Source organism: Cryptomeria japonica, chromosome 1 (assembly GCF_030272615.1).
Source record: "Cryptomeria japonica chromosome 1, Sugi_1.0, whole genome shotgun sequence".
Lineage (NCBI taxonomy): Eukaryota > Viridiplantae > Streptophyta > Pinopsida > Cupressales > Cupressaceae > Cryptomeria > Cryptomeria japonica.
In genome coordinates, this window is record NC_081405.1 from 501,188,042 (window position 1) to 501,214,636 (window position 26,595).

Here is a 26,595-nt window from a genome sequence, read left to right on the forward strand (position 1 = left end):
AATTACAACAAAGGAATAGAAATCCTAATAGGTAGCCCGTGGCTCTCTCTTCCGCAAAAAGAAGTAGCCAATTGTGTGATACCTCTAGGCTCTTTCGTATTCCACAAGTGTGTGGTTGAAAGTGAGATTAGGGCATGTTTGCTTAGTGTCACTTTTTCTCCCACACACCAAGAGACTTTGATCTCCCTGGAGATTTTGACTTGGCTTTCTTGCCCTTCCTCTTGCCTTTCTCCATTGATCTACCATGAGAAACAAGGGCCTCCTTGGCCATCTTAGAAGACTTCCTTCGCATTTCTTAAGACAACAATGAAGCAACCACATCTTCCATCTTGAAAGTAGTTGTTGTGCTTCCAACAACCATAACCATGTGGTCCCAAGAATCAGACAAAGAGCATAATAGGAGCATATAACATTCTTGATCATCAATTTTTACACCAATGGAGTTTAGTTGGGCAACTAGCATATTCAATGCATTCAAGTGATCTGCAATAGATCCTCCTTCCTTCATTCTCAAAGAATACAACTTATTTCTCAAAAAAAATTATTTACAAGGAATTTCCCTTGATAAATGTCACCAAGCTTTTTCCAAAGTGTAGTTGTAGTCTTCTCCTTGTGAACATTTAGGAGAATAGAGTTAGCCAAACAAATTCTTATTAGACCCTTAGCTTTTTGATCCATTGTGTTCCAAGCATCTTGGGCTGTAGTTTGAGGTTTTTGACTAGATATCACAACCCATAGATCTCTATCAATGAGCATGTCCTCCATTTTGAGTTTCCTCAACTCAAAATTGCTGCCATTGAATTTGTCCATTTCAATCCTTCTGTCTATGTGCTTGCCATCTTAAATCTGCAACTGGGTTAAGAAACTTCTACCTGCAAAAACTCCCACTAAATAAGATATCCACAAAAAACCTACAACCCACCAAGGATAACAAAGTTGGCCAGGATCTGATACCAATTGAAAGGAAAGCAGAGGAGTGGAAACAACCTTCCTAATGCAAACCCCCAAGGAGAGTGAATGCAATTTTCTTTGCAAACCTCTTAATAGCATTACAGGTAAAAGAAAAACACAAAAATAAATTTCAGATTTCACATAAACACATGACACAAAAGATTTAACGTGGAAAAAACCTTCTGGGAAAAAAACCACTACACCAAAGCACAGATCAATTGTATTATAGTAAAAATTTATTACAAATAATATGCAGAGTCTATGCTCTTGCAGGTGCCTTCAACTATGATATCAAAATCGAGAATAATTCCAGCAACATAACACTTTCAAAAAATGCTTCACATAATTTCTCTTCTACAACGCATTGTATTTATAGAGTTTACACTGCAAAAGGAAGTGGCTTCTCAAAAGTGTCCACATTCAATGTATCTACAACATATTTCTAGAAGCTTCTTTTTTTGCATAACTCTTTCATAAATAATATTTATTACAAATATTATCTATTCCACAAATCCAAGGTGTCCAAGAAAATCAAGCCTTTCTGCCAAAAAATAAGAACTCTCTATTTTTCTCCAAGTCTATCCATGTGGAAGATTTGGTCCCGTTAAAAATATTTCCAAAAACATGCACAAGAAGAGAAAACAAAACTATGTAGCCACGTGTCACAAGAGCGGGGTTTTGAAGAGCTCCAAAGAAAATTTCCTTCTCAAAGTTCCCTCCTTGTGACAAGTGTCACAATTCCGCTTCATCCTCAATGCTTATTGCTTGCACTTTGGAAATATATATTATAACATTAAAATTAATTAAAATGTGTACATAGGACCAATTAATTAATTAATTAAAAACTACTTGGGACTCCTAAGTTTGAGGCACCTTAATCCCAACACTGGTGATGTTGAGTATCGTAAGAAAGAAAAACTCGACTACCAATATGGTGTAAAGATGTTAATTATTTTTATATCATTTTAAAATAATATTTTTAGTTAGAGTTTGGAATAATATCTAATTTTATTATTTATGTATAATTTGAGTTACAATATAGCAAGGAGCCTAAGAGATCAAATGTTGCAAGGTGATAAAAAGTTTGAGTTATAATTTGAGGCTGACACTCTAGTCAAGAAAATAGAGCTCAAATTTTTTATTCAAAATCCTTTCTAAATTAATTTCTTTTATGCTTATATGAAACATTCAAAATAATTTGTATAGATTGATGATATTTTATAGTCTAAGAGACAATGTTACTCTCTCGTCATTCTATGAAATTATGTATATCATCATAGCCTTATTGAGATAAATATATACAAATATTTTTATATATTCATATCTTAAATGGTTTTAATAGTTTGAATAATACTTAATGTTGAGTGTGATTGCAAATGGTTTTGATTTTTATATAATATTTACATACATTGACGTTGAAAAAAATAAAATGTTGTTATTATTTTATTGATTATTATGTCAATCATAATTTTATCTTTAGTACTATTATTAAATATTCTTTAATGTATATTATGAATTCCTTATCTCCCACTCTATAAATATTACTAGATTTCTATATTTTCCTCTCTATCCCTACAAATCTATATCTCCCTCTCTACCTCTCTTTGTACCCTCTCTATACCCCATATCCTCTCTTTTCCCCTATCATTCTTTTCTATCTTGGCATTATCATTGTAGCCCAAAATTATTAGGAGTCTTTGACAGTAAAAGGATTCCTCCACTAGCATTTACCAACCAACAAAATAAATGGCATAAAAGATCTAAACAATAAATAAAAACTTGTCAAATATTCACTAGGGAGTAGGGTAGGTGAAAGGGATGGCATACAATTATTTAAAAAGAAAATATGAATTAATGAAATGACAAGAAAAGAATGTAGTAAGATATAATAAAGGATAATATAATTAAAAGAGGTATATTTGAAATCTCAAAATAGTGATGGCATAAAAAAATAAATGAAAACCTTGGATAGTGTAAGGAAATATGATCTTATAAAAAAGGTTAACAAAAATAACTTTTTTTTGGGTTTAATTGAGGCTAATTTTCAAGAATATATAAATAAATTAGACAATATTATTCTATATTAATAAATAAAAAATGTGGGAGTGGGTAGTTCTCACAATTAAAGGATAATCTAGAAAATAAAATGAAGTCAATAGCAATACTTATCTCTAGGAATGATGTTAAATATACTTTTTATGTAGATGCTAAAATTTGATGTTTTGAAATAAAAAATAGGGAATATAATTTGTTTCTTCAACTCAAGTTTCACATAAAATGTTGTCACTTTTAGGTCAATTATATACCTCTCTATCCCTTTTGTAGGCACAAATCTATTTTTTGGTCTATAGATTTGGTTTTGTTACTAATGCACTTCTTCTCCATCGTTCACTAGAATTCTTGCCTCTTATTAGTTGTGAAGGATTAGAGTATTGAAAAATATATTAAGGAGATTGTTGCATTGCTAGGGTACATGTTCTCCTAGGTCAACTCTATTAGAAACATGGTTGTAATTGCACCAAAAGAATGACCTGCTAATACCAATACAACCCCAAGATTTAATAATGTTAGGAACCGGGAAGGACAATTGAGAGGGGGGGTGATTCAGTTGTCAAAAAATTGCAACCCAAAACAAATTATTCCGACTTAAAACTCAGTGCCAGTAAAACATATTAACAATTATAGTATTACCGGTACAACTTAATGCATGAAACAGAAAGAGAAACAACATCCACAACACATGACATAGAGATTTTGACGTGGAAACCCAGTAAGGGGAAAAACCAAGGTGGGAAACCTTACCCACAATCAAATGATACTACTGTAGATAGTAAGTGAATACAATAATGGGGTCTGCACATGCAGAAAGGCCAATCGCCTAGAGATCACTGCTCAATCATAAAATTAGGAGTCACACTGACTACACAGTTGGATGGTTAAATCCAATAACAATGTACTACTTCAATTTAGCATCTTCAATGTCGGATTCAGTACCAGTTTAAGCTCTACGCATGAGGTCCAATCACCTTCATAACCTTTAACAAACTTCCTTCAACCTTCAGATGATATCTGCGTGATTCACACAATAATTTGCTTATTTTCGCTCTTCACAATGATATTCAATATACACACATACTCACACACTTCTTCCAAATTAGATCTTACAATTATTTATACAAAACCTAAGACCTAATCATTAGGTTGGCTCCCAAAAGATATTTCATTTAAATCAATTACAAAATAATTCTTGGTGCAATACAATATGTCGGCCTCAATACATTTACATATTATCCAATCAATAAATCATTTTCAAATCGTGGCGTGCTGATCTGGAACATGTTTTCCTATGCCGGTTCATAACCTGGACCTATCTACCGGTTAAGACAAATATGTGAACCCGATCAGACCAATATGCAAATTGCCAAATGCAAACATCCAATCCATGTCTTTGACATAACCAAATGATCTCCACATGATAACAAGTCATCACCAACTTTCTAAGCTGGCAGTGAAACAAATACCAGTAACTGTGCATAAGCCAATATCCATGTCGGGACCACAACGTGATGGTTCATCAATAAACCAATATAACCAGAGTGCCAAATCAACAATGTAGACCTCCATAAAGATAAGTGTTGACATCAATGACAAAACCAATGCAACACATGATGAAGTCATCCATAATACCATCAATCTCCCCCTTTGGCATTGATGGCAACACTAGATGGAAAAACATCTAAGTGCCAAAACAAAATGCCAACAATCTCCCTTAAATAGATCAACACAAAGTTCCAAAAATAGTATAACCAAAACCAAAATACATTTTCAAAGTACAATGCTTTTCTATAGAAATCTCTCCCCCTTTGACATCAAATTCCAAAGCAGTTAAAAATCAAAACATATTATATAGCTAACTACTCCCCCTGAGTAGTAGCTCTCCTTCATCTAGCCGGAAAAAGGTTTTTTTGTTAGTCCCTACTGGTTTGATGCTAATCTGCATCATTTAAATCTCTACAGGTGGGGTGATTACTTCAAGATTTTCTTTGAGATATTCAAATGTTTCCTTAGGCAAAGGCTTTGTAAAAATATCTACAATTTGCTCTTTAGTGTTCACATAAACCAATCTCACTTCATTTGCTTCAATGTTTTCTTTCAAAAAATTATACTTAATAGAAACATGCTTTGTTTTAGAGTGAAATACCAAATTCTTTGATATATCTATTGTTGTTGAGTTATCACAGTAAATAATTACCGATTCATTGCATTTTACCTTGATATCCTTCAACATTTTCTTGATCCATGATACTTGAGTGCAATTAGTTGCTACTACAACATATTTTGCTTCTACTGTAGATAATGATGTGCAGGTCTGCTTCTTGCTGATCCATGAAATTAATCTTCTGCCAAGAAAGAATGCTCCACTAGTGGTACTCTTTATGTCATCCACATCTCCTGCCCAATTTGCATCTATATATGCACATAACTCAAAATTGTCATTCTTAGGATACCATAAACCAAGATTTGTTGTGCTTTGCAGGTACCAAAAAATCCTTTTTACTGCAGTTTCATGATTTTCTTTAGGATTTCTTTGAAATCTTGAAACAATACATACGACATTCATTATATCAGGCCTAGTTTGTGTCAAATGCAGTAACCAGATTTATAGAAGCCGAATCATCCTTTGATGTCAATTTATCTGTTGTAGTCATAGGAGTGCTTACCAGTTTGGAGTTTTCCATTCCAAATTTCTTCAAAAGTTCCTTCAAGTATTTTGTTTGATAAATGAATATACCTTTATCTGTTTGAAAAATCTGCAAACCTAGAAATTTTTTTATCTCTCCAATCATAGAAATTTCAAATTCTTCTTGCATCTTATTAGAAAAATCTTTGCATAGCTCTTCTTCTCCTCCAAAAATGATATCATCCACAAATACTTCAAAACCAAAATATCATCATTGGTAATTTTGTAATACAAATTACTGTCAACATTACCTTTTGTGTATCCAAGCTTTAAAAGATATTTATGCAGTCCAGCATACCAAGCTCTAGGAGCTTACTTCAATCCATATAAAGCTTTTCTTAATCTGCAAACCATATCTTTATCATCTGTTAATGAAAATCCATCAAGTTGCTCAATGTAAACTTCTTCTTCAAGATCTCCATGCAAAAATGCACATTTTACATCCATCTGATAAACCTTATAGTTTTTGTGAGTTGCAAATGCAAGAAATTGTCTTACTTCTTCAATTGTGGCTACTGGTGCAAAGGTTTCATTATAATCAATTCCTTATTTCTGAGAATATCCTTTGCAAACTAAGCTTTCTTTATTTCTGATTACTACACCGTCTTCATTAAGTTTATTTCTAAATACCCATTTAGTTCCAATTACATTTTTGTCTATAGGCCAGGGAACTAATGTCCAAGTATTATTCTTTTCAATCTATTCTAATTCATCTTCCATTGCTTTTATCCAATGTTTATCTTGACATGCTTCAACAACTGATGCTGGTTCAACTTGAGAAATTAAACATGCCTCTTCATTTGCCAATCTTCCTCTTGTCATAACACCTTGATTTTTATTTCCAATTATCTAATTTTCTGAATGATTCAATCTTACATACCTGGGTTTATTCTGATTTCCATTCACAGGCTGTTGTTCTTTAGTCACAGTTGAGTTTTTTGATGATGCCGGTGTGACTGGTTCTTCATTTTGTTCTGCTGCAATCTGTGTTGGTTCATTTATAATCATTTCTACTATCGGTTTAGAACCTATAGATCTTGATTCTGCTCTAAAATGTTCATCTATCTTCACATTAGTACTTTCAATGATTTTCTGCAATCTTTTATTATAACATCTATATGTCTTGCTTCTAGTTGAATAACCAAGAAATATTCCTTCATCACTTCTAGGATCAAATTTTCCAATAGACTCGTCTCTCCTAATATAGTATTTGCTTCCAAATATTCTGAAATATTTAAGAGTAGGAATATGACCGAACCATAGTTCATAGGGGTTCTTACCGGTTTCGCCTTTGATGTGAACTCTGTTGAAAGTATAAACTGTTGTATTTACTGCTTCTCTCCATTACATATGAGGTAGATTTGTTTCCATCATCATGGTTCTTGCTGCATCCAGTATAGTTTTGTTCTTCTTTTTCACAACTCCATTCTACTGGGGTGTCCGGGGTGCTGATAGTTGTCTTTTGATTCCATTATTTTCACAGAATGCATTGAATTCCCTAGATGTGAATTCTCCTCCTTGATCAAATCTCAAACATTTGATTTTCTTGTCGGTTTCATTCTCCACCATTTCCTTGTATATCTTGAATCTTCCAAAAGCTTCTGATTTCTCCCTGAGAAAAGTAACCCAATACATTATAGAATCATCATCAATTATTAGCATAAAGTATCTATCACCTTGAGGACTTCTTGTTCTTGTTGGACCACATAAATCAGTGTGAATTAAATCAACAATATTATTGGATTTCTCATAAATGCTCTTAAATTTTGTTCTAACTTGCTTTCCCATTTGACATTCCCTACATACCAGATTATGAGGTTTTGCAATCTTAGGTAAATCTCGTACTGCCTTGGTTGAACTAATCTTTACAATGCAATCAAAATTCACATGATAGAGTCTTTTATGCCATAACCAACTTTCATCAATTTGAGCAATCAAACAGGTCTTATCGTTGGTATTCAAATGAAAGGTATTACCTTTAATCTAATTACCGGTTGCAATCTCCAATCCAGTTCAATTTATGATTTTGCATTTTCCATTCTTGAATTCTAATTGAAATCTTTTTCCTACTACCTGACCAACACTCAAAAAATTATGCTTTAAACCTTCAACATAATAAACATTGTCAGTATTGTGCTTACCATCCAAAGATATAGTGCCTCTTCCTTTGATTAAACAAGCTTTGTCATCTCCAAATCTTACTAGACCTCCATGATATTCCTGTAATGAGAAGAATTTGCTTTTATCACCAGTCATATGATGCAAGCATCCACTATCAATGATCCATTCATCATTTTTCTCAATTTTTGCTACTAATGCCTGCTCTACCAATTTGACAATAGGTGTCGGTTGTTCTTCTTTTATTACGACAAATGCCCATCCACTATATGTTGGATCTTCATCAGAATCATCTGTAACACCTTCATCTGCATAGTAACATGACTTATCTCTATTTTTCTTAAATTTGTATCTATGATATTGAGGGTTAGGCTTATATGTTCTCTTTGCTTCATCTCTTAGTCGTGAATGTCTATCAGGACACCTAGACGCCATATGACCAATGTTATTTCCATTAAAACATTCGAAAGGTGCTTTACCTTCATACTTACTTCCTATTGGACCTTTAGTCATCTTCTTTGAAAATAGTGCTTCAAGTTCTTCATTTTCTCTTCTGGTATCTTCAAGTTCTTTTGCATAAAGTGCTTTCCAATCATATTTGTCAGATGATGATGATGATGTTGAAGCTTTAAAGGCTATATCAGTCTTGACTATAGAAACAGGACCAAATTCTTCAAGCTCAAATGCTGAAAGTTTTCCAACCAAAGTATACTGATGTATTAGGCATTGTTCTCAACTCATTAATAGCTATTACTTTCATTTTGTAAGCCGGTGGCAAAGCTCTTAAAACTTTAGAAACAATTTCATCTTCACTTAAAGATCCTCCACAACATTGTATTCCTAAAACAATTTCATTAACTCTTTCCATAAATGCAGAAATTCTTTAGTCCTCTTCCATTTTTAAATTTCCATACCTGGCCCAGTAACATTCCAGTTTTGTAATTTTGACAGTGGAATCTCCTTCATTCAGTATTTTCAGTTTATCCTAAATAGCTTTTGTTGTAGATCTGTCTGATAATCCCATGATTTCTTGATCTGATAATGCGCTCATATGTGCTTCTCTTGCTTTGTAATCATTCTCCAAGTCTTTAGCCAAGGTTGGTGGATTAGGGTTATTCATATTAGGAGCAACATAGCCATTCTTTGTAACATCCCATATATCTCTTCCAATGTAGTTCAGATGTGTCTCCATTCTGATCTTCCATATACCATAGTTAGTTCCATCAAGTTTGGGACTGTCCTTCCTGAAGATATTTGCTGCCATAGGATCTCCTCAAGTTGTTAGGCTTCCACAAAAAATAGGAATAGTCTCTGATACCAATTGTTAGGAACCGGGAAGGACAACTGAGAAGGGGGGGGTGAATCAGTTGTCAATAAATTGTAACCCAAAACAAATTATTCCAACTTAAAACTCAGTGCTGGTAAAACAAATTAACAGTTAAAGTGTTACCAGTACAACTTAAACAACATCCACAACACATGACACAAATATTTTGGCGTGGAAACCCAGTAAGGGGGAAAACCACGGTGGGAAACCTTACCTACAATCAAATGATACTACTGCAGATAGTAAGTGAATACAATAATGGGGTTTGCACATGCATAAAGGTCATCTTCCTAGAGCTCATTGCTCAATCACAAAATTAGGAGTCACACTGACTACATAGTTGGATGGTTAAATCCAATAACAATGTACTGCTTCAATTTAGCATCTTCAATGCTGGATTCAGTATTGGTTTAAGCTCTGTGCATGAAGTCCAATCACCTTCATAACCTTTAACAACCTTCCTTCAACCTTCAGATTATATCTACCTGATTCGCACAAGGATCTGCTTATTTTCTCTCTTCACAATGATCTTCAATATACGCACATACTCACACACTTCTTCCAAATAAGATCTTACAATTATCTATACAAAACCTAAGATCTAATCATTAGGTTAGCTCCCAAAAGATATTACATTTAAATCAATTACAAAATAAGTCTTGGTGCAATACAATATGTCGGCGTCAATACATTTACACATTATCCAATCAATAAATCATTTCCAAATCATGGCGTGCTGATCTAGAACATGTTTTCCTATGCCAGTTTATAACCTGGACCTATCTGTCGGTTAATGCAAATATGTGAACTCGATCAGACCAATATGAAAAATGCCAAATGCAAACATCCAATCCATGTCTTCGACATAACCAAATGATCTCCAGATGATGACAAGTCATCACCAACTTCCTCAGCTATCAATGAAACATATACCGGTAACTGTGCATAAGCCAATATCCATGTCGGGACCATAATGTGTCGGTTCATCAATAAATCAATATAACCAGAGTGCCAAATCAACAATGTAGACCTCCAGAAAGATAAGTGTTGACATCAATGACAAAACCAATGCAATACATGATGAAGTCATCCATAATACCAACAAATAAATCTATGGGAGGTGGTTAAGCCATGCCACATACCTTAGCACTATGTTGCACATCGCAAGGAGGTCAAGGGCATACACGTTGCAACAACTCCCCCCAATGCAAGCGAGAGGTTTGAACCTGTGACCTAGGCTCTAATACCACTTGTTAGAAACATGGTTGTCATTGCACAAAAAGGTCGACCTATTAATGCTCGATACAACTATGAGATTTAATGAATACATGAGAGGTGGTTAAGACATGTCACAAACCCGAGCATTGTGTTGCACAACACAAAGACACCAAGGGCACATGCCCTACAACAAACTCTTGGGAGAGGCCAACTAGACAACCATGGCAAAAATTAGTAGGTAGTAAGCAAGCATATAAATGCCCTTGATGATTATTTTGTATTAATGTTGTTCCTTTTCGTGTACCAATTGAAATGTTATAATAATCTATCTTCAAATTCTCTAAGAATTTAAATGATTCTAAGATGTCACTTATGTCCAATTGAATGCCTTTAAATACTAATTAAAAACTTGAAATAATCATCTTGAATATTTACCAAGTTGGCTCACAATGGAAATATAATGTGTTGTATATGCTAAATTTGAATTTTAAAAATTTAAGATCTAAATATGAAAATATGAGATTAAAATTATACCAAAAGGATTGAACTATGACAAGGGAATAGTAAGATCAAGGTTGAGGATGAATGTCTAGAGAATGCAATAAATTTTAGATGTATGGGAAATGCGCAAAAATAAATGTTGCATAAAAATTGGTCCATACAACATCTACAAAATTTTAGATAATAATAAGAAGTTAAATGAATTAAAAAATATTAATCACTTTGACTACCCATTTTTTCTAGAATTTGAGCTCAAAAACTGTAACTAATAACAATCCACTTAACCCACTATTGCAAATAGACTAAAAGAACACATTTTGTAATTTTTATAACCTAATTGCGTATATAATCAGTTTGACATTAAACTAAAATACATTGAATTAAAACTTAATTTCTTATCTAGACAATTTGACATCAAACTAGAACAAATTGAATTAAAATAAAAAAATAAGCACATCAAATTTAAATATTTAAAAAAATAATAATAATAATATAAGACATCAAATGATTCCATATAAATTTGAATATATGTAGACCATCGTATAAATTCTTTTTTGGACCACTTTAACCATTTCAAATTAAAATTTCTTCTCAACACAGACAGATATCTGTAATGTACTCATTAAAAATTTTGTCCTACACGAGTCATACAAATTTTACTTGATTTGGTGAAACAAATAATTTATTAACATGGTGTTTGAATGCAAGATATTGAATAACAAAATAAAAAATCCATCAGGCTTCCTTGGTTGAAATGTCATAGATGCAAGGTGTAAAATCTCCCCGTGAACGAAAATTACACATAATGTCAAAGAACCAACATGTATGTTGATTTGATTAACCAAGCTTCTTCTATCTCTTATGCAGGAGCATCCGCAGTCCTAGAGAAATCTTGCATCAAGCAAAAATATTTCCTTTTTTTGTTTAAGTTCATTGTGTAGTTTTATGTGTTCCCGCAGATAGGTGTTGGTAGTTAATTGCTTCTCATTGCAAATCATATTTTTATTTCTGGGCTAGTTCATGAGCTTAATTCCCAATTCTCAGTTCGTTTGGATTCTTTTCTAGCTAGTTAGAATCTTTTCTGGCTAGTTATCGCTCCCGATTTGACTGTTTCTCGGTTCTGGGATAGTTCTTGAGCTTACCGGTTGGTTTTCCTTCATTTCCGGAGTGGTTTTTTGGTGTGTGGATCTATTTGGAATCTTGTCTGATGTTCTTTGGCATGTGGTTGACCTTCCTATTGATCTATACTTCTTGGTTGTTATTTTCTGGGGGAATTTCTTTCATTCTTAGGGTTGACCTATTTACATGTTTCATTTTCTTGCATTGGTGAATGTAATCTTTTGTGGCCGATCTGGATATACTCCATAGGGTATATATATGGTTTTATGTGATCATCTGTAAGCAAGTTCATGATAATGTAATTTTGGATTCAAGATTAGTGATTTTGATGACTCTAAGAGTCTCGGTATGACTGTAATTTGGCATGTTAGCCAACATGTAACTGGTAGTTTACGAGATGTTCAATTATGAATGTGAGATGATAATCGGTTGGTTTCCAAATGTTCTATGTTAATAATAGGATCTGAATTTGTGTTCTTTCGATGTTTTCCTATTACTTCCATGGTGTCACTCTTGTTGAATGAGCTAGACTATTCTCATTGAGGATCCACTGGTCATGACTGCATCAAGTGGTATCAAAGTAGGTTGTGAACTTGTTGGTTGAGGTTGCTAATCTTGAGGCATTCCTTTGGGCGGACATATTGCCGATTGGAGGCAGGATGCAGTTCGATCCAGTAGATTGTCGAGGAGAGGCAATCAGAACTGGTAGTCAGATCGTCGAGTTGAGGCACTTCACTGAGGCAAAGGAGGAAATCTTGCCTAGAAGGATGAACCCCTGGAGAGTGGAGCAGATGATAGAGGAATTCAAGAATGAGATCCAAAATGCATTAGCTGGTTTGCAGAGGAATCTGAAGTCTAAGGATGAGTATGAAGAAGCCACTGAAGAGCTTGAGGTAGAGGAAGATGAGAGACCAGAAGATGAAAGAGAGGACAGATTTCTGAGAGCAGTAGCACAAGCGAGTGAAGTTCATAAAGTGGAGATTTCAAAAAAATTTGGAACGTTGAACCCAGAGGATCTGATTGATTGGATCAGAGAGTTAGAAGACTACTTTGAGTTTAAGGATATTAAGGACCCATAGAGAGTCTGGTTGGCACAAACTAAGTTGAAGGGGCATGCTTCCTTGTGGTGGAAAGAGTTGCAGAGAGACAAAGTGGAGAATGGTGAATTGAAGATCACTTGGTGGAGACAGATGGTTGCAAGATTGAAGGCTAAATTCCTACCGAGAGACTATGAGTTGGAGCTATTCAAGAAGTTGCAGAACCTGAAGCAGAGAAACATGAGTGTGAAAGAATATACTGAGGGATTCTATAAGGTGATGATCAGATCTGGACATAGAGAGATGGATAGAGAAATGGTGGTGAGGTACATCAATTGACTTGAATTTAAAATTCAAGATGAGATGAGTATGTTGAAGATGTCTACAGTTGAAGAAGCTTATCAGTATGCTTTGAAGGCTGAGGAGAAGGTGAGAAGAAGACAACAGAATAACCCTAGAGGAAAGGAGAAATACAAATGACAGATGAGTGGCAGTATAGAGAAACCGGTTGTGGAAGATGAATCAAAACCTAAGTGGAGTAAAGAATTGGATCAGAAAATTCGAAGGAAAAGCAGAGGCAGTAGTAGCAGAGACTTTTCTTGTAGTTTTTACAAGTGTGGAGAAACCAGACATAGGTTTTATGAATGTAAGCGGTGAATGGCAATAAATTTTGTGGCAAATGAGGAGCCGAAAGGAGGAGTTACTAGAACTGAGTGTGCACCAGAGCAAGGAGAGTCCCTTATGTTTAGAAGAGTCCCAGTGGAGCAGATCAGTGAAGATACGGGATCTTCTAAGAGAAGGAGTCTTTTCCGAACCGTGTACAAATCAGGTGGTAAGTGTTGCAAGGTTATTGTGGATATTGGGAGTACTGATAATTTGGTATCTGAGGAGATGGTAGAGAAACTTGGATTGGAGAGGCTTGAAAATCCTTGTCCTTACAAGGTAAGTTGGTTACAAGATGATCAGAAGTTGGAGGTACAAGAGAAGTGTTTGGTGAGTTTTAATATTGGACCTTTTAGGGATGTGGTCTTGTGTGATGTTTTATCCATGAGTGCTTGTCATGTCTTGTTGGGAATACCTTGGCATTTTGATAGAAGAGTTATTTATGACTGTAGAAGAATATTGAGAAGGATGGGCAGAAGTTCACATTGGATTCTTTGAAGGAGAGAGAGAAGGAGGTGAAGAATCTGAGTCTTGAGAGAAGTTGTAGTGTTGAGAAACCAGTTGCAAAGGTTATACCCGAAGGTGACATGAGTTTGCGAAAGGATCCGATAGATGAGTCTAATAGCAAGATGAAACCAAATAACAGTATGGTTGTGATAGTAAACCGGATGAAGTCCTGTGGAAAAATAAGTCAGAATTGTAGAAGAAATAGAGCAGTAAGCAAAGACAATGTGTTGGTAAGAAGAAGGGGCAGAAGACTAAAGAGGATCAGAGGTTAGAGAATCTAGTTGAGATTCCAGAAGAGGTAAGGAAGACATTTGCAAATAAGGAGGATGTTTGGATCCGGAATGAGCATAGGATCTATATCTTGAATCCTTTTCAATGTTCATGAGTTTCCTCTAACATCTCTTTCTACCCGGGGTCTCTGATACAGGAGCATTCTCAGTCCTAGAGCAATCTTGCATCAATAAAAAATATTTTCTTTTTTTGTTTAACTTCAGTGTGTAGTTTTTTGTGTTCCTTCCGGTAGTTGCTTGATTTTCATTGTAGATCATATTTTTTATTTTTGGGCTAGTTCATGAGCTTAATTCCTGATTCTCGGTTAATTTGGATTCTTTTCGGGCTAGTTATTGCTCCCGGTTTGACTGTTTCTAGGTTCCAAGATAGTTCTTGAGCTTACCAGTTGCTTTTCCTTCATTTATGGAGCAGTTTCTTGGTGTGTGGATCTTTTTGGGGTCTTGTTTGATGTTCTTTGGCATGTGGCCAACCTTCCTGTTGATCCGCACTTCTTGGTTGTTATTTTCCAGGGGAATTTCTTTCATTCTTAGGGCTGACCTATTTACATGTTTCATTTTCCCGCATTGGTGAATGTAATCTTTTGTGGCTGACCTAGATATGTTCTAGAGGGTATGTATATAGTTGTATGTGATAATTTGTAAGAAAGTTGATGATAATGTAATTTTGGATTCAGTATTAGTGATTCAGATGACTCTGAGAGTCCTGGTAGGGCTATAATCAACATGTTAGCCGACATGTAACCGGTAGTTTACGAGATGTTCAATTATGAATGTAAGATGATAACCGGTTGGTTGCCGGATGATCTATGTTGATAATAGGATTTGAATTTGTGTTCTTTCGATGTTTTCCTATTACTTCCATGGTGTCACTCTTGCTGAATGAGATAGTCAGTTCTCATTGAGGATCCACCAGTCATGACTTCATCAAGTGGTATCAAAGTAGGTTGTGAACCTATTGATGGAGGTTGCTAATCTTGAGGCATTCCTTTGGGTGGACATATTGCCGATTGGAGGCAGGATGCAGGTTGATCTGGTAGATTATCGAGGAGAGGCAACTGAAACCGGTAGTCAGATTGTCGAGTTGAGGTAGTTCACTGAGGCAGAGGAGGAAATGTTGTCTATAAGGATGAAACCCTGGAGAGTGGAGTAGATGATAGAGGAATTCAGGAATGAGATAAAGAATGAGATCCAGAATGCATTAGCTGGTTTGTGGAGGAATCTAAAGTCTGAGGATGAGTATGAAGAAGCCAGTGAAGAGCTTGAGGCAGAGGAAGCTGAGAGACTAGAAGATGAAAGATAGGACATATTTCTTAGAGCAGTAGCACAAGCGAGTAAAGTTCATAAAGTGGAGATTTCAAAAAAATTTGGAACATTGAACCCGGAGGATCTGATTGATTGGATTGGAGAGTTAGAAGACTACTTTGAGTTTGAGGATATTAAGGACCTGCAGAGAGCCCGGTTGGCACAGACTGAGTTGAAGGGGCATGCTTCCTTGTGGTGGAAAGAGTTGCAGAGAGACAAAGTAGATAATAGTGAAATGAATATCACCCGGTGGAGACAGATGGTTGCAAGATTGAAGGCTAAGTTCATACCGAGAGACTATGAGTTGGAGTTATTCAAGAAGTTGCAAAACCTGAAGCAGAGAAACATGAGTGTGAAAGAATATACTGAGGAATTCTACAAGGTGATGATCAGATCTGGACATAGAGATATAGATAGAGAAAAGGTGGTGAGGTACATCAATGGACTTGCATTTAACATTCAAGATGAGATGAGTATGTTGAAGATTTATTAAGTTGAAGAAGCTTATCAGTATGCTTTGAAGGCTGAGGAGAAGGTGAGAAGAAGACAACAGAATAACCCTAGAAGAAAGGAGAAATACAAAGGACAGATGAGTGGCAGTATAAAGAACCTAGTTGTGGAAGATGAGTCAAAACCTAAGTGGAGTAAAGAATCAGATCAGAAAATTCAGAGGAAAAGCAAAGGTAGTAGTAGCAGAGACTTTTCTAGTAGGTTTTACAAGTGTGGAGAAACTGGCATAGGTTTTATGAATGTAAGATGGATGGCAAGAAATTGTGTGGCAAATGAGGAGCCCGAAGGAGGAGTTGTCGAAACTGAGTGTGCACCGGAGCAAGGAGAGTCCCTTATGTTTAGAAGAGTCCCAGTGGAGCAGAGCAGAGAAGATACCGGATCTTCTAAGAGAAGGAGTCTTTTCTGGACCGTGTGCAAATTAGGTGGTAAGTGTTGTAAGATTATTGTGGATACTAGGAGTACTGATAATTTGGTACCTAAGGAGATGGTAGAGAAGCATGGATTGGAGAGGCTTGAACATCATTGTCCTTACAAGGTAAGTTGGTTACAAGATGATCAGAAGTTGGAGGTAAAAGAGAAGTGTTTGGTGAGTTTTAATATTGGACCTTTTAGGGATGTGGTCTTGTGTGATGTTTTATCCATGAGCGCTTGTCATGTCTTGTTGGGAAGACCTTGGTAGTTTGATAGAAGAGTTATTTATGACTATAGAAGAAACCTGATCACTATTGAGAAGGATGGGCAGAAGTTCACGTTGGCTTCTTTGAAGGAGAGAGAGAAGGAAGTGAATAATCTGAGTCTTGAGAGAAGTTGTAGTGTTGAGAAACCAATTGCAGAGGTTATACCGGAAGGTGACATGAGTTTGCAGAACGATCCAATAGATGAGTCTGATAGTCGAATGAAACTGGATAACAATATGGTTGTGATAGTAAACTGGATGAATTCTTGTGGGAAAATAAGTCAGAATTGTAGAAGAAAGAGAGAAGTAAGCAATGAAAGTGTGCTGGTAAGAAGCAGGGGCAAAAAACTAAAGAGGATCAGAGGTTAGAGAATCCGGTTGAGATTCTAGAGGAGCTAAGGAAGAGGTTTACAGATAAGGTGGACGTTTGGATCAAGAATGAGCATGGGATCTATATCTAGAATCCTTTTTGATGTTCATGAGTTGCCTCTAACATCTCTTTCTACCTGGGGTGTCTGATGCAGGAGCATCCTCGGTCCTAAAGCAAAATTGAATCAACAAAAAATATTTCTTTTTTATGCTTAAGTTCAGTGTGTAGTTTTTTGTGTTCCTTCCAATAGTTGCTTGCTTTTTATTGCACATCATATTTTCAGTTTTTAGGCTGGTTCATGAGCTTAATTCCTCATTCTTAGTTCGTTTGTATTCTTTTTTGACTAGTTATTGTTAGGGTTTCAAGCAGATCCGAAGCAAATATGAACTAACAATTATATGCAGATTTAAATATAAAAGATAAAGGAATAAAACAGGACACAGATAACACAGAGATTTAACGTGGTTCACCCAGAATGGGTTACGTCCACCATACACAGCAGTCCAATCTTTCTTATTATCCAGTAAAAAGTACATCAACCTTACAATGCCTTAAGCATCCCAGCCGCTTATAACATGTATTTTTAGGGCAACAAACAAAGTCAGCCTTTTTAGGGTTTTATTACGTGCTGAGTGTACAGTACTTTGCTGATCAGTCGCCACATATCAATAGTTATCGTTCTCGGTTTGATTGTTTCTAGGTTCTGGGACAGTTATTGAGCTTACCAGATGGTTTGCCTTCATTTCTAGAGCGGTTTCTTGGTGTTTGGATCTATTTGGGGTCTTGTCCAATGTTCTTTGGCATGTGACCGACCTTCCTGTTGATCCGCACTTCTTGGTTTTTTATTTTTCGGAGGAATTTATTTCATTCTTATGGTCGACCTTTTTACACGTTTCATTTTCCTGCATTGGTAAATGTAATCTTTTTTGGTTGACATGGATATGTTCTAGAGGGTATATATATGGTTTTATGTGATCATTTGTAAGCAAGTTGATGATAATGTAATTTTGGATTCAGGATTAGCAATTCGGATGACTCTAAGAGTCTCAGTAGGGCAGTAATCTGGCATGTTAGTTGGCATGTAACCGGTAGTTTACCAGATGTTCAGTTATGAATGTAAGATGATAACCGGTTGGTTGTCATATGTTCTATGTTGATAATATGATCTGAATTTGTGTTCTTTCGATGTTTTCCTATTGCTTTCGTGGTGTCACTCTTGCTGCATGAGCCGGTCAGTTCTCATTGAGGATCCACCGGTCATGGCTGCATCATTCTCTTCCTTGCTTTTGAATTTTCCAATGCAAACACTACCTATTCTTTATTCGGCAAAAGAGCGGAATTTTTTTCGCTCAATGCATTTACCTAAACTATTTGATTTTATTGAATTCAATTGTAGTGACACTGTAATTACCCATTCAAGTCGAGAGTAGAATAACACATTATTGACTTCGTCATTTATTTTCGTATTGCACTTGGACACAACCTTTCTTAAGTTGACAGGAAAGATTGGCGATATAGATAGTCCTTGAGTGTTATATGGGAAGAAAGCTAATCAGCATAATTCAAGACATAAATTATTGTACTTTTATTCACGTTGGAAAATATAATTCATAAGAAATATCACAATGCTTTTTGGTTTAGTATAGAAAAGAGGATAGTGATATTGGTGATGCAAAAACAAATTAATAAACTAGTCATGGCAGGGATTAGCAATTAAGCAGTCTTTGAAGTAGATCAAGTCTTGTGTATAAAATTTCATTCAACTCTCTCGAAGAGAACTTGGGCTATACTAAATTATTCTGCATCCCTACTTTAGTTGTTAGGGATTTGCCTAAGATTGTGAAACCTACTAATCTGGTGTGTAAGGAATGTCAGATGAGAAAGATAACAAGAACTACATCCAAGAGTAAATTGTACTCATCTAATGGATTGTTAGATCTTGTGCATACTGACTTGTGTGGTCCTACAAGAGTGAGAAGTGTGCAGAGTGACAGATATTTCATGTTGTTGATTGATGACTATTCTAGAATGATGTGGGTTTCCTTTCTAAAGGATAAATCAGAAGCACTGCAAAAAATCAAGATATTCAAAGCTAAGGTGGAGACTGAAATAGGATTGGAGCTAAAGTGTCTGAGATCTGGCAGAGGAGGAGAATTTACTTGTAGACAAATAGACTAAAATAGCACATTTTTAATGTTTAAAACTTAATTTCTTATATAGACAATTTGACATTAAACTAAAACAACTTGAATTAAAATAAACAAATAAACAAGTCAAATTTTAATGATATTATCAATACCTTCACAAAGAATCCTATGCCAGAAAAATACCGACAAGTTTCTAAGGATGACTCAAAAATTAACGGAAGATATTAAGGTTATGAAAACTGAACATGAGTCAAGAATTACCCGTCTGGATAAAAGCATGGAGGAATTAAAAGGCAACCTCAGGGGACTCGTGGAAATCAGCAAAAAGGCTATGAATAGTAGTGTGAAAGGCCTCAAAAGGGTTAATGAGAAAATTGCTTTTCAGAGAGACCAGCCATCATCAGCCAAGACAAACAAGAAGAGTTTGGAAATAAACACATAGGATGTTGATATGCAGATCTTTACTGGACCTTCAACGAGGATGAGGAGCAAGAACCAGGAGAGGAGAAGCTCAAGATTTATCATGGAGGAACTTGAAGATATTAATAGGAATATGATTTAGAAAAATACGGAGCTCATGAAAGCTCTTGACGAGCTCTGGTTTTGCTAGTTTTTGTTTTGCTATGTTTCCGTTGTTTTTTGGTTTAGGAGTGGTGGGGTGTTTCCCCTGTTTTTGTTGCCGATTAGCAGTTGTTTAGACTCTGGTTTGCTACTGATTTTATGTTTTTATGTTGACTTTAGATTTCGGATCCCTATAAACCCATTTATCTTAATAAAAAACAAGTCAAATTTTAATATATTTTTTTTAACAGATAATAATAATCTAAGACATAAAATAATTCTAAATAACTTCGAATATATTTAAACCATCGTATAATTGTTTTTTGGACGACTTTAACCATTTCGAATTGAAATTTCTTCTCCACACAGACAGATATGTGTAATGTACTCATTAAAATTTTGGTCCTATACGAGTCATACAAATTTTACCTGATTTGGTGGAACAAATAATTTATTAAACGTGGTGTTTGAACGCAAGATATTGAATAAGAAAATAAAAAATCCATCAGGCTTCCTCGGTTGAAATGTCATAGATGCAAAGTGTAAAATCTCCCCGTGAACGAAACTTACACATAATGTCGAAGAACCAACATGTACCTATATTGATTTGATTAACCGGCCTTCTTCTGTCTCTTCCTTGCTTTTGAATTTTCCAATGCAAACACTACCTATTCTTTATTCAGCAAAATAGCAGAAAATTTGTACCCAATACGTTTACTTAAACTATTGGATTTTATTGAATTCAATTGTAGTGACACTGTAATTACCCAGTCTAAGTCAAGAGTAGAATAATACACTATTGACTTCGTCATTTATTTCCGTATTGCACTTGGACACGACCTTTCTTAAGTTGTAGTGATACTGTAATTACCCAGTCAAGTCAAGAGTAGAATAACACACTATTGACTTCGTCATTTATTTCCGTATTGCACTTGGACACAACCTTTCTTAAGTTGACACGTAAGATTGGCGATATAGACGGTCCTTGAGTGTTATACGGGGAGAAAGCTAATCAGTAATATAATTCAAGACATAATTTATCGTACTTTAATTCACGTTGGAAAAGATAATTCATAAGAAATATCACAATGCTTTTTTGTTTAGCATAGAAAAGAGGACAGTGATATTGGTGACGCAAAGACAAATTAATAAACCAGTCATGGTGGGGATTAGCAATTAAGCAGTCTTTGAAGTAGAACAGGTCTTGTGTAGAATATTCCATTCAACTCTCTCGAAGAGCACTTGGTCTATACTAAATTATTATGTAGGTCACTAATTTGTACATTCCATAAAGGGAGTAAAAGAATCATGATATGACAAACTTTACTTGGGCGTCTTTGAAATTTTTGAGTATTCCGTGTTGAAAATGTCATCAACACTTCCAATTGCAATATAAATATGTTCAGAGCTGTGGAGATCATAGCATATTACTACACTCTGGGCTTGCCTCATTCACTGAATCAGATCATCATGTCGATCTCTACAGTCATATGTATAGTTCAATGGATTTTGGTCTACTCTTCTTCTCATCTCTTATCACTCAGAGCAGAAAACTGCGTATGGCCTCAAAAATGTGGAGGTCTGACGTTTTCTTACCCCTTCCGATTGGAGCAAAAGACTTGTGGCTTGCCTGGTTTCGATATCACTTGCAAAGGAAAATCGAGTTCGAGATCTGACCTTGGAACCCCCTATCTGCCAACCCTCTCCGGAGAAGTACTAGTCCTAAATATCTCTTACGACCACGTCCTGGTTGACGCCGCTAACTTGTATGCTTTTCCCTGCAGCAAAGAGGTTAACTTTACAAACGCCACAACGTTCAACCTTAGCGATGAAGGGCCTTTCAGGATTTCTGGGTCTAATAAGTTCTTTGCTGTTGGTTGTAATACCTCTGGCATGTTTCAGATGCTTATTGGCGATAGATTCCAAGAAACGCCTTATTCGGGCTCCTGCACATCTATGTGTCGGTATAATCAAACACTCTATGGCAGACGACTGCCCTGCAAAGAGAATGGATGTTGTCAAATGCCGGTTCCTGAAGGTTACACAAGAATTAGCCTCACAGCGCGATTCTTGTCTTCCTATGGATCGGACAATTGTAGCAATTCGGCTTCCGCCATAGTTGATCAAGATAGCTGGGATTTGATTTCCAATTCAATGTCGTTCAAAGCTTCGAGTTCTTCTTTAAGAATAGACTGGGCTATTCTAAATGATACATGCTCCTCGGCTCAAAATAAGAGTTCATACCAGTGTTCTCCAAACACGGAGTGTGAAAATAGAGATTGGGGTTATGTCTGCAAGTGTAAGACTGGCTATGAGGGAGATGGATACACCAGCGGCACGAGATGCAAAGGTATAAATGATTCCTATATGTTTCCAGCACATTCTTTCCTTTTTCTTTTAATTTAACAATCTATTCTAATGATTTTATCCCCTGGTCCAGAAATAAAAAATTGCACAGGTTTCAGTTGCTTTCAAACTTTATCAATAATCATAGGTATCTATTTCTCCCCATTCAGCTGCTTTATGCTATTACCCTATCTAGTATACTTTCTTGGAATAATTGTTTTCGGTTTGAGGAATGCAGGGGTATGTGGGACACTAATAGCTGCGCTACTGAGCGGCGGCAGTCTCTTCTGGATTTTGAAGCTAAGAAAATCCAAGCGCGACAAGGAAAACAACTTCCAAAGGAACGGAGGGGATCGCTTGGAAAAATTAATTTCATCACGAGGAGGAGTAGAAGGCATGAAACTCTTCACTTTGGACGAGATCGAGAAAGCCACAAATAAGTTCTCTGAAAATTTGATCCTGGGATCTGGTGGCTACGGCACTGTTTACAAAGGTACTCTCACCAATGAAAGTTTGGTGGCAGTGAAGAGGTCTAAAGATGTTGATTGCAAAGAAATCGACCAGTTCGTCAATGAAGTTTCTATTTTGAGCCAAATTAATCACAGAAACGTGGTTAAGTTACTGGGCTGCTGTCTGGAAACTTCCGTTCCTCTGCTGGTTTACGAATACATTTCTAATGGAACATTGTTTGACCATCTTCACGGTAAGAGGCCAGAGCAGCAGCAGCTTACATGGGAGCGGCGCCTGCGCATAGCCACTGAAACTGCAGAAGCCTTGTCATACTTGCACTCAGCAGCTTCAATACCGATTGTCCACAGAGATGTCAAAACTACAAACATTCTACTGGAAAATGATTATAATCCAAAAGTTGCAGACTTCGGAGTGTCTCGTCTGGTGCCGATGGGGCAAACACACATTACTACAGTTGTGCAGGGAACATTGGGTTACTTGGATCCTGAATACTTCCAAACAATTCAGCTTACAGAGAAAAGCGACGTCTACAGCTTTGGGGTTGTTTTGGTGGAGCTTTTGACGGGGCTGAAACCTGTTTCGTATGAAAGGATGAGGAACCAGAGCAACCTGGCCATATTTTTCCTCTCCACTGTTAACACGAGAGGTTTCAGGGAAATCATAGATCCCCGTCTTGATGTTGATGAAGGTAACAACGTGGAATCGATGAGAAGAGTGGCAGGGCTAGCGAAGGAATGCCTCAGCGTTGAAGGGGAGAAGAGACCTTCAATGAAAGAGGTAGTTCAGGAACTGCTTTGGAGTAAAGGGGGCGAAAGACCCCATGCGTGGCTGAATATTGATGTAGTGGACAAGCCGGAAGAAATGGTGGGGCTGATAGTTAATGAGGAAGAAAGAAGGGAGGGTATAAGGTCCGCTTATTCAGTACCAGAACAGTGTTCTTCGTCGTTCAGCATTGAAGGCCTTGGAGATGGTGTTAGAAGCGGCAGATAAGGTGCATCGCCCGGCATTATCCACGTGTCTGATTTTAAGACAGGTGTCGCAATTATCAGTATATATGGTGTGTCCGGTTATTTAACCAATCAATATGTATTTTAAATGATTAAACGCGTGTTTTTCCTATTTATCTTTACTGCTTATAGAACTTTGTCTATTATAAAAAAATAGGAAATATATTATTATTGTAATGTAAAAAGTGCTTTTGATTGCAATGTAATGGTGAAAATCTACTCATGTTTTTTCCCAGTGTTTCGGGTCACTTTAATAGTATTTAAAAGTATACCAAATCTCTTTTTTTTAATTTTTTATTGGAATAAGCAGCTGAATAAAAATCAGATTACAAGAGCAAATACACAAATTGAAAAGTAGCAGCCCACATTGCTGTTTGAAAGAAAACAACAGCAAAACAGCCATCGGAACAACCACCGGAACAAGGATGTTTATTTTGATTTATTATTAGTTTCTTTTAAAAGTTCATTTTAGATATTTTATTGATATATTTAGGTTAGATTTGTATCTATAAAATTGAATAAGAATATTTTTGCAATTGTAAGTTTAAACTTATAATTTTTAAAAATAAATTTTGTTAATTTTTTTTAATTAATAATTATGAGTTGATTCAACACATACATGTAAGTCTCTTCAAATAAAGAGAAGAAAAAATAATGTTTCCATATGCAACAAAGTAATACATATCAATATAGATTTAAATCACTATTTAAACTCTTCAAAATTATCTTCATTATAAGCTCATATGCATAATGATATGAAGAAAGAAAGAAACCATTACAACACATAATTCTCAAATAAGGTCTTTATAACAAACATCTATAACACAAGACCCATAGAACATTAGAAGACAAAGCACAAAATACCAATTATAATGTACCACAATAATTATAATCTCGTGTATGTGTAAAGTGGAAAATTGGACCCTAGTGGCTCCCCACCTAGGAGAGAGAAAGGAAGTCACTAGGATGATTTCACTTGGAAGAACTTTACATTCAAAAGAACAGCTTGAATCCACTATCTATCCAAATCCAAGGGAAACAAGGATGTGAATTCCAGGTGGATTGCAAGGGTTGAAATGTGATTGACCCTCTTTTGTAAATAAGAAAGTTGATTTGTTGACTATGCGGAAAAGAGAGGGGAAATGAGTGAAATGAGGAGCTACCAGTTCAAGATCGCGTTGTAACTTCGGATCTGAGCTAATTAGACTAATATGGATCTGCCCTGAAAATATGGGGAAAAGTCGTCGGGACCGTGACGGGAATGTACATGGTCCTCCACAAAATCCATGAAATGAAAAAGGTTCTTTTGTCTCTGCAAATGAAGCACAAACCTGCAATTACAGTTGCGCACCTGCAACCTACGCACAAAAAAGAGAGGGAGAAGGGTTGTGGATAGGGGTTTTTCTCAGTCAAACCCCAGTTGAGGAATCAACCTTGAAAGAAAGTAATTGCAAATGCTTGAATGTAAACAATGGAAATGTATACCTTGTAGATCTGCAACTTGTTGATGATGATTGCTTTGCTTCTTGAATGTAATCACAAGTGTCATATGAAATGGCATGTAACATGACAAAACCCTAACACACACACATGCTTGCAAATGAATGTTGTAATGTTTCTCCAATGGCTGAATGAAGAAAACTTGAATGCTTGATGACGACCTTGAAATCTCGTATCTTATCCTTATGCCTCTCATCCTCCCTCTAAATGAGGGAATTGAATCCCCTTTTATACATTGCCTCAAGGATTAATTTTCAACCACCGAAGGCCGACATAGAGGAATTACAAACCCGGAAGACAAATTATGCATAGGAGACCGGGCAAACCTAACTTGGGGCCACCCTAAGGGGTGGGGACAGGGGTGACATGCCCCTGTCCTAGCCACGCCCCTGTCCTAGCCACGCCCCTGTCTATCCCTATTTTGGGGCCCGGACAGGGTCTAAAGCAGCCACAAGTCTTGGAGGAGGAAAGGTGAAGGGGTGAGAACGCAGAAATAGGTCTTGGTTGGGGGAAAAGATGACATCGTCGAGGTGAGGACCTAAAATATGGTTAAAATTGTAGAGGTCGCAATTTTATGACACTACATTTAGCCCCCACTTTAGCGGGAGTATGGCCTACGCCAATACTGTCGGTAAAGTAGAAGAAAAGGAAAGATGAAGACAAGGGATGTGGAGAAATACCACAAGGAGTATAAGACATCACTAATATTGAGGAGCAAAAAGCCCCCAATCTTAGGGTCTCAACTCACGCCAACATACACAAGAGAACACAAAACAGGAACAAGATACACAAAACAAATACAAAGTGCAAAAGACACATGACAAGAACAAGACATATGATGACAAACCAACTAGTCGAAGAGACCTCGATACTCAGGTGTCTCAACAACTAATCAGGACACAAAGACCAATGTCATCACATAAACACGAGTGATCACATAAAAGAGCAAAGATGACATCATCCATGAACCATCAATAGTAAAACTATGAGTTCATGAGAGAAAGAAGAGGGATAACATGAATACACACTTTGGTGATCCATGAGAAGAAAGGCGAAAAAAGAGAGAAACCATGGACATCTCACCCCTAAAACTAGGTGATCCATGGAGAGGAGGACATGGAAATCTAGCCCCCAGAGCCTGTCTGGGTGATCCATGTAAGGGAGGAGAGTGAGAACACCGTTAGTTCCACCCAACCTCAAGCATGTGTGTGTGCAAGTGAGGTTCAAAGTGCC

General features: G+C 36.3%; 1 protein-coding gene across 1 annotated transcript; it reads left to right on the top strand.

The window, feature by feature from the left end:
- Positions 1-21,398: 21,398 nt before the first annotated feature.
- On the top strand, positions 21,399-24,004 carry LOC131073532 (wall-associated receptor kinase 3). Its single transcript, XM_058009981.2, has 3 exons — positions 21,399-22,388; positions 22,479-22,532; positions 22,623-24,004. The coding sequence occupies exons 1-3, from the start codon at positions 21,437-21,439 to the stop codon at positions 23,843-23,845; spliced, it is 2,229 nt and encodes a 742-aa protein (XP_057865964.2). The 5' UTR covers positions 21,399-21,436; the 3' UTR covers positions 23,846-24,004.
- The last annotated feature ends 2,591 nt before the right edge of the window (positions 24,005-26,595 follow it).